This window comes from Diplotaxodon limnothrissa, linkage group LG18 (assembly GCF_057381915.1).
Source record: "Diplotaxodon limnothrissa isolate DT_005_m linkage group LG18, D_limnothrissa_male_GT1.1, whole genome shotgun sequence".
In the NCBI taxonomy this organism is placed as follows: Eukaryota; Metazoa; Chordata; class Actinopteri; order Cichliformes; family Cichlidae; genus Diplotaxodon; species Diplotaxodon limnothrissa.
In genome coordinates, this window is record NC_140613.1 from 2,563,404 (window position 1) to 2,577,067 (window position 13,664).

The 13,664-nt window shown below is 38.8% G+C and overlaps 1 protein-coding gene across 1 annotated transcript; it reads right to left on the reverse strand.

Moving 5' to 3' along the window:
• Positions 1–8,073: 8,073 nt before the first annotated feature.
• Positions 8,074–12,154, reverse strand: cldn15la (claudin 15-like a). Its single transcript, XM_085377528.1, has 5 exons — positions 11,938–12,154; positions 9,946–10,110; positions 8,692–8,773; positions 8,267–8,374; positions 8,074–8,152 (listed from the first exon to the last, which is right to left on the reverse strand). Exons 1-5 carry the CDS (start codon positions 12,152–12,154, stop codon positions 8,074–8,076), a joined length of 651 nt encoding a protein of 216 aa, XP_085233654.1.
• Positions 12,155–13,664: the final 1,510 nt, after the last annotated feature.

The following is a 13,664-nucleotide window of genomic DNA, read 5'->3' on the forward strand; positions in this document are numbered from 1 at the left end:
AATTTTTAAAAAAAAGTTCATTTACCTGTTACTACGACACACCAAATCCGGTCGTTGGTACTTGCTGGCTTGTGTAGCCACAAGATAACAAAAGCTCAACACTGCGCCCAGCATCCTGGAGCACTTCTGTTGTCTTTTGTACGTGTTTTGAGTTTTTATGTGCTTCGGAGTTCGTACGTGATTTGAAGTTTGTATGTGCTTTGTCTGTAGGGGCCACCGTAAATATACTTTTATTTATTCACTCCACATAAAATGTAATAAATAAATCATATAATACAAAAATCAACTATTTACATTTCAACTTTTAACTATTTAAATTTTCAGCTTTTTCCTTTTACAAATTTAAAGTGAAAACAACACAAAACACTGCAAACCACAACACAATTAAATATAAATTAAAATATGAAAACATAAAGAAGATGCACATTCTCTGTCATATGGGCCCGCATGAATAAACTTTCTGAATCCTTTATCATCTGCAACCGAAAATAGTTGTGGATGATTACTATACCTTTCTAATGTGACGCTGTTGTCCCTGGCTCTCTTTCTCTCTCTCTCTCCCGCTCTGTTCCTGTGCTACTGAGTGTAACTACCGCCCCTCCCCCCTCTGCCCAGCATAAAGCACAAGGCTCGCGTGCAGAGTGAAGCGAAAAAAAGTGCGAGAGAGAAGCAGAGTGAAGCTGACCCCCCACCCACTTGAAACGTAAAGGCAAATAGGCGGAGCGGTTAGTGCTACGTTTGTGCAGATTTGTGCAGGTAAAATTAGCGTTTGTGCTGCTATGATTTGAGATATTCTGTTATGGTTTACTGCTGAAAAATGTCAATTTCTTTACTTCAATCACTTTTTGTTCATAAAACCACGATGCAAATGCTTGAGGATTTATTTTTTTTAGAGTGGATTAAAAAAACTTTATTGAAAACTACATTTGAACATTTTACACTCCCATGAACACTTTGAGAAACGAACAAGCTAGCAGTCTTTTGCATCAAATACACATTTTCTGGCAGAAAAAACTATTATTTGGCATTACTGTGTCTGAAGGATTCTTAGAACAGCGTTCATCTGATTTCTGAACAAGGTAAGCTTACATTTAAAATACTGAGGTTTTAGTTAGTTAATACATGATATAGCTAACTGTCTGGATCAAAAGGACTTTTTTCAATGTTAAACATTTTCAAAAATGTCCAAGAAAAAAGTTTCTAAAGCACTTTAAAACATGTAGCACACTGGACTAAAGTGCTGTACAGTACATGGGTTAAATACTCAGACTCAATTTAATAAACTCACAAATTCAATAGCTCCATCTTAAAAGCAATAATTCCACAAAATATGAAAGTGTAGATTGGTGGAGAACTTGGGGGAGGGGTTGCTCCTGGCTGTATATATAGTTCAGAAATCACGTTTTGCTCCATCATAATCATAGTGTGTTTTTTTTTTTTTTTTTTTTTTAGATGCCTCGAAAGCCATCTGTAGACAAGGTTTCCATTTTTGCAGTTCTTTGTAATTCAAAAGAGGCCATAGTCCAAAATGGCAAAATACCCACTCCAGCTGCATCAGTCTGGAAAGAGCTGAGTCAGCAGCTAGAAGACAAGATGTCAGCAAAGGCCCTGTACACTTTTGTGAAGCTAAATAGACACAACATCTGGTCAGCTTTGGAAATCAGTGATCAGGAAAGTAATAGTGAAGGAGAGTTAGATTCACATTGCATTTCTCCTGGACAAGAAAACTGTCAAGCTTTTGAACTAGAAGTCCCTTTTGAGGACTGGGTTAAATTTATTCCTGAAAAGGTTGAATACAATGACAAGTTTTCTCCTACCCAAAAAAGGGAATACACAATTTTGAAACCTGGCACTTGGACTCATATCATCAACGATCTTATATGGAAGAAGATCAAAAATACATGTACACTTGTGTTCCGTAGAGCAAAGGTCCATCCAACTGTATGGAGGTCAGCGAGGGCAGCAGATCTGATGGATGTTGGAGATCCTGAGCCAAGCCACCTTCCAAATTTGGCCACTCTGCGAAAAGCCAAACAAGAGAGAAAAGACTTGGAATTAGGAGATAAGGACCCCATTGCATCTCTGCAATTGTTAAAATATAGTGTTCCTCACAGTGGTAGCATCCGAGATATTGGACTGGACAGGTTTTTCTGTCACTACTGGAGTCAAACACAGATGCATGTTTATAAGACATTGTCAAAAAAATCTCCCCCAACTGTGTGCTTTGATGCAACCGGTTCAGTTGTGAAAAAACTGCTGAGACCAAATGGCAAATCTGGCCATATCTTCCTTTATCAAGGTATTCTGAAAGAAAACAATTGCCCCAGTGTCCCAGTGGTGCAAATGCTGTCAGAGAAACATGATGTTAATGCCATCGCAAACTGGTTGACAGAATGGATTCGTGCAGGTGCACCTGTGCCAAAGGAAGCTGTGAGTGACTTTTCTCTGGCAATTCTGGGAGCTCTGGTCAAGGCTTTCACTCCTCATCCTGATCTGAAGTCCTACCTTAATGAATGCTTTCATGTCCTTCTTGGAACCCAGTCTGCCAAACTCCCCCCTTGTTATATCAGGGTTGATGTTGCGCACTGCATCAAGATGATATGCCAGTGGGACTGCCTGAAGAAGAAAACACATTGTGTTAAAGATTTCTTTGTCAGGTCATTAGCAAAACTTCTTCAGTCTCAATGTTTGGACCATGCAAAACAGCTCCTACATGCTATCACTGTTGTGGCCCTCAGTGAGGCAGAAGGTGATGACAATTCTGGAGCCCCTCTTCCTTCAGAAAGGTGCAAGAAATACTTGAAAGCCCAAATTGCTCAAGACTCCATCATCATTCCAGATGAACAGACGGAGGAAAGTGAGAGAGTGGATTCAGTGGATGAGATCCAGACTGACCTACGACAGTGGGTAACAGAAATATGTGAGGAGAGCAGGTCACTTACTGCAGCAAACGGGGATAGAGATAATATTCACTTTCTCCCTGAGATTATTCCTCATATAATAAGACTCGCAAGTTACTTGCCACTCTGGACAGGAATAATGGTCCCTCTCTTCCAAAGCACCAGCATCACAGCAAGTTCAGCCACTGTTGAAGCTGAGTTCAAAAACATAAAACATGGCCTTTTCAAACATGACAACTTGCCTCTTTGAGTCGATCGCTTCATTGCTCGTCATCTTTCCTTCATCGAGGGAAATATGCGGATTTGTTCTGCAAAAGAAAAGGTCAAAGATGAGGCAACGGTGGGATCACTGAAAGTCACAGATGCCAATTCTGGATCCATGACGACTCACAATGCAGAAGACAAAATAAAAATGGATGCTCACCCGTTTGTGGGATCTGATGCTGCCACAAACATTCTTCCGGCTGATGGGGATGCAGTTGAGAACTGGAGGGGCCTAGCTGTTCCACCCAAAAAAAGGAAGAGGACTTCCTACCTCTCTTCATGTACCGAATGGCTCCATGCAGATGAAACTTTTGGGGCCAAAAGAGTGAAAGTGGGATTATTAAAAAATGGAAACCTCCATCAGCCTATTAGATTAGGGGAATCGACAATCTCTGTGCTCAATACCTGTGCATTTGATGCATTTTTTCAGTGCTTATGTTGTGCCTTCTGTGACAGCTCCACATTTCAAAATGCTGTTCTGAAAGACAGTGAAAACCCAGTCCTGCAGCTGGTGAAAGCCATTGCCACAGATGGTGTGACCCAACAAACCTACAGGAGGAGAGCAGAGCTGCTTAGTGTAATGTTTGAAGCTGTCTCGTTGAGGTCTGCTGCGATCCAAATCGATGCTCAGTGCAATATCTCCGCTGTAATTGCTAAGACAATGAGGTACATCTCAAGTGTTTATTTTACCAAACACTGCTCTTCACAGCACTGCTACCTCAGCAAAGGGATGACAAGGGAAGTGCCATTTGTTTCTCCTGCCATCTCTGTCCTCAAAGAGTCTGGTATGGCTCATCTTGGCACTGCTGTGGAAGCAGGACTTGGCCTACCTGAGTCTACCTGCCTCAGGCCACTCTCCAATCCATCTCTGTGTCCATCAGAATTCAAAACAGAAGACAGCACCACAGGAAATGAGCTCTGTGCAGGGACAGTTACTCACAGCTACAACATTGGAGATATCGTGTGGATTGATACTGACCTTGCAAACCAAACAGAATTTCCACTGAATGAATTTCCCTCCAACCTGGTTCTCCAAGGAAAGTCGTTCACTTTGAGGGCATTAATTGCTTTCCATGGAAAGATGACCACTGATGGTTTGGGGCATTACACTGCATACTGCAGGAGAGCTCCATGTGTGTGGGAGTGCTATGATGACCTGGGAAATGGAGTGACAGGAGCATCTGAAAAGAAAAAAATACAACCCCATGCCGTGTTATACACAGTATAATGAGTGCTGCCTGCATTTTTCTGTTTTATTTGGTTCATTACAGTTACATGTGTTCAAATGGCTAGTGTGTGTTATCAGTAAGTTCAGTTTTGCACATAAAGTTGAAGTTCTAAATTAAAAATCTTTTAACGCTCTTTTCTTTGTCAGTCTGATGCATATTTGCTTTTACACACCCAGTCACCTTCACCCGTAGCCTTGAAAGTAACCGTTTTATTTTTCTGTCAATAACTTTTCTGTATTTGTTTTGTGTTTACCTTGTGGCTTAAGTCAGGGGTCAGCATCCTTTTCATTTCAAAGGGCCCCTTTTACCCCTGCTGCTACAAAACCTGTCTAGAGCCTAAAAAAAGAAAGAGCCTATAAATATCTAGAAAATGAGTTGTTGTATCGTGTAAGCTATGGAAATGTAAATAAAAATGCTTATTTTTAGATTTGATAAGACAATGAATCATCAAAGCTTTATAACGGAAAAAAGTATTTGTTAAAATGAAGCCAGCTACCATAATAATTGAAAATTACAGTAAACAGATTTGAACCTAAGAAACATTAAATCACTTTTAAAAGCCTTGTACATTCAGTGAATAGTCAATGCAGATATTTCATAAAAAAAAAAAACTGTTAACAGAACCCTTTCTTGTTGTCTTTATAATAAAAAAATGACTTACCTGGTCTTATAAGAGCCACAGTGGAGGGGCCGGAGAGCTACATGTTGCTTTAGAGCCGCAGGTTGAAGATCCCTCGCCTAGGTGCTGTGGAATATTCAGTTTTCTACACGTAGGTAACAACCTATCAAAGCAAACACTTCATTTTTTCTGAGACAGCTACATTAATAATAATGAACATATATAATTCAAAACAAAATCATAGAGGCCAACTGGGTATGTAAAAAATAATAATAATTTAGGTATACGTGAATCACTTCACATGAAACTCAGTTTTGCCACAGAAAAAATAAAAACTTTAGCCTACCTTGTGTACGTTTCTACACTGGTAACAAAAGAAATATCGACCTTTCCGCTGAATAAATTGTGTTACTAAAGTGTAAACTAATAAAAGTTAATATGCAGCAAGCCTAGAAAAAGTGCAAAACTCCACAGCTGCTGAAACTCACTGCCACAGACACTGGTGTTATACAGCGTAGGCCGTAATAATTTAAATCATTATATCTCAGATACTGTAGCAGCACAAACGCTAATTTTACCTGCACAAATCAGCACAAACGTAGCACTAAAAAAGTAGACCATTTTGGTTTGTTTTGGAGCAGTCTGGGGGGATGGTGACCTTTGAATGACCTATAAAATAAAGTTTAATATCTCGGAAACCGTAGCAGCACAAACGCTAATTTTACCTGCACAAATCTGCACAAACGTAGCACTATTTGCCTTTACGTTTCAAGTGGGTGGGGGGTCAGCTTCACTCTGCTCGAGAAGCGAGAGAGAGGGTGAGAGAAAGAAAAAAAAAACCCACGTGACGGCTCGCGATAAGGAGCCGGCTCGTGTCGTTCACGTCAAAGACCCGGCTCTAAGAGCCATTTCATTCGCGAACGACCCATCACTATTGGACACTGCTAGCACGGGTGTCCACAGAAACGCAAAGCAGGAGATGAAGCATCGCTGAATATGTTTCCAAACCAACTTCATTCTAAGCCAAAGACCAGAAAATATGGTGAAGCATATCTGCCCTTTGGCTTCACCTGCACAAGTGCCGAGGTAGGTCTCCCTGCAGGATTGGTTTCCCCTGCATCATAGCATTGCTGGGCTGTTCAAATCACGGACAAACAGGATCCCACAGCTGTTTATGTTTTTAAACCCATTTTGCACAGAGTGGCATTATTTGAAAAATGTATTGATAGCAATGTTGAATATTATATAATATTCAACATTATTACACATGAAAAAAAACAACTACAGTAAAATAATCACACTGTGACGCCTCTGCCTTTGTAAATGGAGGGACAGTAACTGCGTGTAAAACCTGCAGACAGTCAGATTAACAGTGTTTTGTCTCTATCTGCTATTCTGCAATTCATCTCATGTAAACAATAACGTGCGCACAGCGTGACGTGAAAAAAGGCACATACCTTTGACATTGCGTGACCAACTCTGTATTCCTCGTCCACACGTAAACGCAAAAATGGAGTTTAAAAAATCTCCGTTTTCGGTGATTTCAAAAATACCCGTGTAGGTGCGGACGCAGCGTAAAAGAGTTAGTAGTTTATTTTATTGCTACCTGTAATTTATTGCAGATTACTTGTATTTGCTTAATTGTTTACTAAATGTTTGAGGTGTGAAATAAACCGCAATGGAGCAAAATATGGGCGTGTGTGGTTTGAGAAGGGGGGGGTGCGAACAATTTTCTTGTAAAACAAAGGGGGGCCTAGCAAAAAAAGATTGGGAACCACTGGTGCAGTGTAACATGTGGCTGGATATAACAAGCTTCACCGTAGCAGTGAAGGTGCAGTTTTTCTATATGATAAATAAATGTTTCTGTAGTAAATGAAAGACGTGTGTGAGCATGATTTAAAATGTGAACAATGTGCAAAATTACAGGAAAGGAGAAAGTTTCACAAAATTAATCCACAAAAAATTCTTGTTGTTTCTTAGTTCAGACCAACATGAAACAAACAAACTTACACAGACGATGATAAAAAAAACGGGAACTTTTCTGCCATTTAAATGTTTATTTATGACTTAATTACTTCGGACTATATGGTCATGGTGGAGATCTTTAACAGAAGGAGAAGCTGCAAAACTTTAACAGTACAATCCAAAGTCCAAATTTAATGCACTCCAGGATGTTATTGGCTTAAAAACTGCTGGAGCTGCCATCTTATTAGTGTCCATAGACACTTCATTACAGGCAACCTCATTAACAATGTCTGCTTTAATAAACACGTTTGGCTTCAACATTAGGACTTCATTAAGCAGCTGGTGGAAAAGCTCCATGTAACACTGCTGCAAGCATCATTTAACTCAAACAGTAATATACAATTTTACACAAATTGCACCTTTAACTGCATGTCCTTTTGTTTTCTGGAGGATTGTTTACTTTCAAATGATTAAAATCACATTTAAGAAGCACAAAATGCAAATTCAGCAACAAAAGAGATGAGAAAGCAATGAAAAAAGAACACAAACAGAAGCAAAACTAGTACAGAAAGCATCTCATGAAAATGACAACTGGTTTAGATTAATTGCATTTTTACAGTTTTCTCTGTGTTTTTATAATTACTGGTGAATTTACTGACAAATCAGAGGATTTTCAGGAAGTCCGTTTATAGAGGTGAGATGTACCTGTCAGGATTCATATCTGAATATTTTAAAATACCAAATAAATATACAGTACATGAATGTTTGTATAGAAAAGCCACATCCATGCAGAAGATTTGGATTCAATATGAGTATTGTGGTTAAAAAATAGCACAACACCTCAATTTCTTATGTAATACAAACTTTATTCCGATAAAAACAAACTGCACACAGGGTTTCCAGAATCACAAACAGTTATATCGATCAATATAATCTGTAAATCTTTGTGATTTCTTTAAGATTTAAGATTTTCTTTCAAACACAAGTTAGAAAAAATGACAGAAAAACACAGAACACCGGTCTGAGTATCAGGTGTATACAGACAGTGCTGCATGATTGTGTTGTTATGACATTGTGGGGACCACAAAGTTTGCATTTAGACGTAAGCTTTGGCATCTGGTTCTGATTTGGCTGTGGGCGTGTACACCTTCTGTGGTGCATTTCCATAATAACCGCTGCAAAACAAGAAATACAAAGTCAGACAGATTCTCAAAGCAGTAACATCCCCGGACTGGAACAACTGAAAATGTCAAGAGTTCAACAATAAAAAGTAACGAGTGCGTGTTTACCTTTTCTTCACCGACGCTCTCTTACACGCCGAGCAGAGAAAAGCTCCGCCCAGCATGGCCAGACAGGCTCCAGCCCATCCCATGTAGAGGCCGGTGCCGAGCTCGAACCTGGAAATGACGTGACAATTATTAACAGACAGAAATCAGCTTAAACTTAAGTTTCAGGCAGAAAATGCTCAGATTTACTTGTTTTACTTACATTTAAAATGCAAAAAAGATCAAATATAACAAAATAAAATCAGATTAAATTAACATTTAAAGCATGTCATATTAGTTTATAGCATCAAAAACAAATTTATTAATGGAGGAATTAAAAATAGTTATCATTAAAAGGACTCAGCTGTCCCTTAATGGCAATCATCTTTTCTTTTTAACTCTGGTATTTCTCATGAGATCAAAATTCAGCATCTGTGTGGTGAACGTACTTCATTCCACCGTAGAACGGATCATTGAAGTCATTAACCACTCTGGCTGCGTACCAGGAAGCAGCTACCAGGCAGCAAAGACCTGCAGACACAAGCACAAAGTATTACAGCCTCACTTCCTTTCTTTCTTAGTCTCTTTCCACCACCTGTGAGTGCACTCACAGCATCGCATCACCAGTTCTTACTAAAAAATGTTTCTGTTTCACTTTACTTTTGTTTCGTTTCCACCACACAGCATGTATATAGTTTGTACTTTCAATGTCTTTTTATTATTTTTATACCTCTGACTCAACACTTCCTACAAATATAACATTCAATAAACACTCAGTAGTTATTGTAGGCTCTTCACTTCGCCATATGGAAGACTGTAAGGTGACAGTTCCTACGTTTAATTGGTGTTATATAAAAAAAACACAAACGTGAATCAATAAACTTTAACTACACAAGAGAGGAAAAAGAGGAAGGCGCTTGGCTTTAATCCTGGGAGAGAACCAAGCATGAAAAGATCATCTCATGCTGCAAAAAACATTTGTGGTTTAAGCCTACACGGGGATCGTATGAGGGCCTCCACGTGTCTGTGTTACTCACTCCTTTTTATTTTGGTCCTTTTCTTAATGCATTATCTAATAAATAGCACGGTGCACTTAGTTATACTGACAGGTCTTCCAAAAAGTCTGTGCTCCAATTTTACTGAGTAAAACTCTAGGATCTAACTTGTGTATTATTCAGCACTAATCTGCAAATATCTGCTTAGTTGGAGAACAACATGGAGAGAAATGCTCCAGGTTTGCAGACTGTACAAACACGTCATGTCAGTTTTGCTCATGCAGAAGTTTGTAATCATTTCTTTGATATATCTGTAAATTCATTCAGTAAACAAATGAAGAAACTTCACTGAAATAAAAGAAAGGAAGAAGAGCAAAAAACTTGCAGAGCTTCCAACTTCCAGCATCTGTAATACATCAATATATAACAATCCACAATAACTCTGTTGTGGAGCTTGGAAAGAAAAGCGTCTGGACTTAAACAGGCCCAGACGCTTTTCCTTCCAAGCTCCTTAGACAATCTACAACAACACTGAATGCAAAAATATCCAAATATCTAAAACTTATGATAGTATTTTGTAGTAAATTTCTACTGAGTGTCTTAATAATAGAAAATCAATTAACCTTTTCTTGACTTTCCCTTCAGACAAAGTTTTCTGTGTTAGTGTTTGTAGCATGTGAAGTGACAGAGATGAACCATCACACTCACCGGCCAGGATGCTCAGGATTCCTCCAATGGTGGCGATCTTGGCCTTGGATTGTTCGGTGGTTGAGCCGATCTTGATGCACTTGAGTCCAAGCAGAGCAACAATCATGGAGCCGAGGCCGAACAGCAGACAGATGATCATCAGGGCACGACAGGCCTGTACATGGACTGCAGACACAGAAAGAAGTCATTAATTATTGTTTACATACTTACTCGGGGTTTATGGGTAATTCTGTAATTCACATAGAAACAGAGCCTCTGCAGCCCTGTTCATGGAAAACACACCCAGCAATTTACAAATAGATGATCAGTTTTGCTTAAACACAAAGAAACTGAGCGCTTGATGGGAACTCTTTGATTTTCAGTGACAGGTTTGTCCTTTGAGTTCTTTCTGTTCATCCCCCTGTTTTTACCTATTGTGCTGTGTGACAAAACCTGATCTAGACTCGTTGGAATCAATAAATAATTTATTCTGAAACCTGTTTTTTTGTTTTATTTTATATGTGAACATAGTTTTCATGCAAAACAAAGTGAGGTGAGCTGTAATCAAACTTTAAATGTCAAAAAGAACGAAAAATACTCCAGCCGGTGACATAAATCCCAGTAAAACCAGTCCTAACTTCCCTTGACTCTTTATTTTAAATGTAATATAAAACAAACAGGGAAATAACTACCTGTGCAAAGGTAAATATATATATATATATATAAATATATAACCACCTGTTACTGTAAAACTCATTTATATGTTTACATCTTTATTAAACGTTTATTAAAAATACACAAAAGCTAAACTGTTTAAGGAAAAGGAGGAACTGGCTGTAACATTAGGTGTGTATTTGTGTGTTTTACAGCTGCTGCAGTCATTTATTAACCAGATGACCTCTGCTGATCATTAGAAACAACTACCACACCTCTTTATGAGCTTCAGGGAATTTCAAGAGCAATGGTAGGTAAGCTGGTAGGAGTCATACTGAGTAATAATGATGATGAGTTTGGTTTCAACAGCCATTTAAACTCAGACAGGTACATAAATATATGTCACTAAACACCTTTATAACACCAGTTATATGGACAAGCTTTCTAAAGACGTTCAAAACTCTCAAAAATTGTAACTTTGAATCTTTTATACTGGAGTATTTCATTAGAGCCTCAATTGCAGGAGGAAACCTGGCGTCTCTTTACATCTTTATCACTATGTAGGAAAAAGTGTCGAGAGATTTGATGAGTTTTAAAAATACAAAAAACCATCAAAAATAAGCCTCCAGTCTGCTTTTATAGATAAACCTGCTGAACCCACATTAAAGTCCAAGTAAAGTAAAGAATGAAGAAACATACTGAGCTGTTTGTTTGGGGTTTTTATCCTTCTTCTCAGAGAAGTTTCTTTGTTTCTGCCCATTTTGCTTTCAACAGAGAAAACTCAAAATGGCGTCCAAAAACTATCCTTGTATAACAATTACTGAGAAAAAGTCAACCTAACACAATCCAATAATAACCTTTATTGATCAAGCTAAGATTTTTCTGAAGACTTGGCAACTTTATAACAAACATTTTAATAAGTATCTATTTTCATTTTTACTTTAGGCGGGAAACACCGTCAGCAACCTTTGGACGACAAATTCTGAAATGCTGCCACGCGACATGCTGGCCTATTTTCTAAACAGCCAGTATGACAAGGTTTCAAAGAGCTTTACAAAGATACGACACCTGTATAGCTTTATGAGAGATGGAAACTAAACTGTTTGTCTGGTGGGGCCTAAAAGCTCTGACCACATCCTGTTTCCTGGGTCACGATTGGTCAACAGTTTAACAAGTTTTTTTATTCTGTTTGCTCAGTCATCTCCTGTTCTGCTTTTCATAGACACTAATGCTGCTTTTAAAGCAAAATATAATGACGTCATAAAATAACATTATTTTGTTATCAGGTTTGATCAGAGTGTCTGACATCAACTCTCGGCTTGAGATAAGTAACAGGAGGACTTGAGTGTCTGGTCTTACCGGGGAGGGCCAGCATCGATTCAAAGTCCCGGCATTCGGCGATTCCCGCGCTGTTCTCAGCACAGGCGTGCCACAAGTTTTCAAACTGCCTCTGAGAGATGATCACGCTGCCGGACACGGTGGAAACCTTCCAGTAGTCGTTAACCAGCGCCGCACCGTTAACCAGCCAGCTGATTATGCACATGATGAACCCGACCGCTTCCACTGCCGTCGACATGATTACAGATGTTTCCACAAAAATTACTTAAAAAAAACCACAGCAACTCTCCCCAAAAATCCAGCGACCACAAATAGCCTAACAACAGCAACGTCACAAGAACATTAACAGGGAGTAACTCTGTGTCCTCTAAGCTGAAGCCTTCAGGTAGTCAGGAACAGACTGGAGGTGATGGAGGCTCTGGTGTCGCTCTTTCAGTTACGTCCTGTTAATCTGACATCTGGTGCTCCAGCACAGGGACTTTACTCTAACAGGGGCCATAAACTGCAGGGCCACTCCTTCTGTTTCCCCCTGACCACACACCAATCGATGACAATGATAGATAATGTAGTCGAGTCTTCAGCCACACCTGAGTCACAATGATCCACAAGTTTTTATTATTTTGAGAGGGTTTGTGTTCTGCAGAGGACACTGGGTATTCTTACTTGGGTCCTGGAGCTTTCGATTATTTTCTTTTTCTTTAAAATGCAAAAAGTTGTGGATGAGTTGCGGCGACGTTGCACAGCTTACAATATTGGAGGTTATTTTATTAGCAGATCACATGTAGGGTAATCTGGTTCTTTACAAGCATATTTTAAAATTAATTGATAAACTGCTGCTGTGAGCGTGCCACAGGAAATAGAAATGTAGAAATGATCCAGCATTTTGTACTTTCAGTTTGCTCATCTGGATGTCAGTTTGTTTTTTAATGAGTTTTGTTTTGATGCTTTATTAGTAACACAAGTTTTACAAGATAAAATATATCAGTAAATATCCTATTTGTGAATTTTGAGGTATCTCAGAGGAGACGTTTGCTAATGTTAAATGACAGGAAACATTCAGCATCATCATGCTAGAAAAGCTCAGCCGCAGATCAGTAATGGAGCCACAGGCTAAATGTGCCAACCTCACATTAGCACCTTCAGAAGATTTCTGGCACAGGAAGGTTTCTCACTAAATCCAAATACTCTACAGAAAAACACAAAAACACACCTCTGGGTTGGTCAACAAAAATATTCCAGTGCTGGAGTTGTTTTCATTATGCAAGCGAGTGATACTGATACTGACATTTCTATGGGAGAGGGCGTTTACTGCATACAATACATAATCGTTATAATTACATTTATAATTATATAAATATATATTATATAAGATGAATGGTTGTTAGTTATGGCTTACATACATGTCATAAATTTAAAACTATTTTTTATACTTAAATTTATTTTTATTTATTTAAATAATTGCTGAATAATTTTTTCACCCCTTTTTCAGCCTCGACTAACAGATTCAGTGTTCATATTATCAGTAATCACAGATCTGTGTCCAATTTAAAATTCCAGTCAAAGAATTTCAATAAAGAAGTGAAATAAAGAAAGTGAGACTGAGTGAAGTCAGTTATCGAGCAGCTGTTATTGCTTTGAAACCGAGTTCCCCACATGCCTGCTCAACATCACCTCCACCAGTTGTTTTACTGTGTGGCTCTGACCTAACCTGTGCTGGAGGGAAGTGAAACTACGCCACTTCATCTGTT

What these genes read in the sequence shown, in the direction of transcription:
- cldn15la (XM_085377528.1), bottom strand. Translation starts at nt 12,154, where the DNA reads ATGTCGACGGCAGTGGAAGCGGTCGGGTTCATCATGTGCATAATCAGC. An exon ending in CCGTTCTACGGTGGAATGAA is followed by an intron (nt 8,375 to 8,691) that starts GTACGTTCACCA and finishes CGTCATTTCCAG; the next exon opens with GTTCGAGCTCGGCACCGGCC. An exon ending in AGAGCGTCGGTGAAGAAAAG is followed by an intron (nt 8,153 to 8,266) that starts GTAAACACGCAC and finishes CTTGTTTTGCAG; the next exon opens with CGGTTATTATGGAAATGCAC.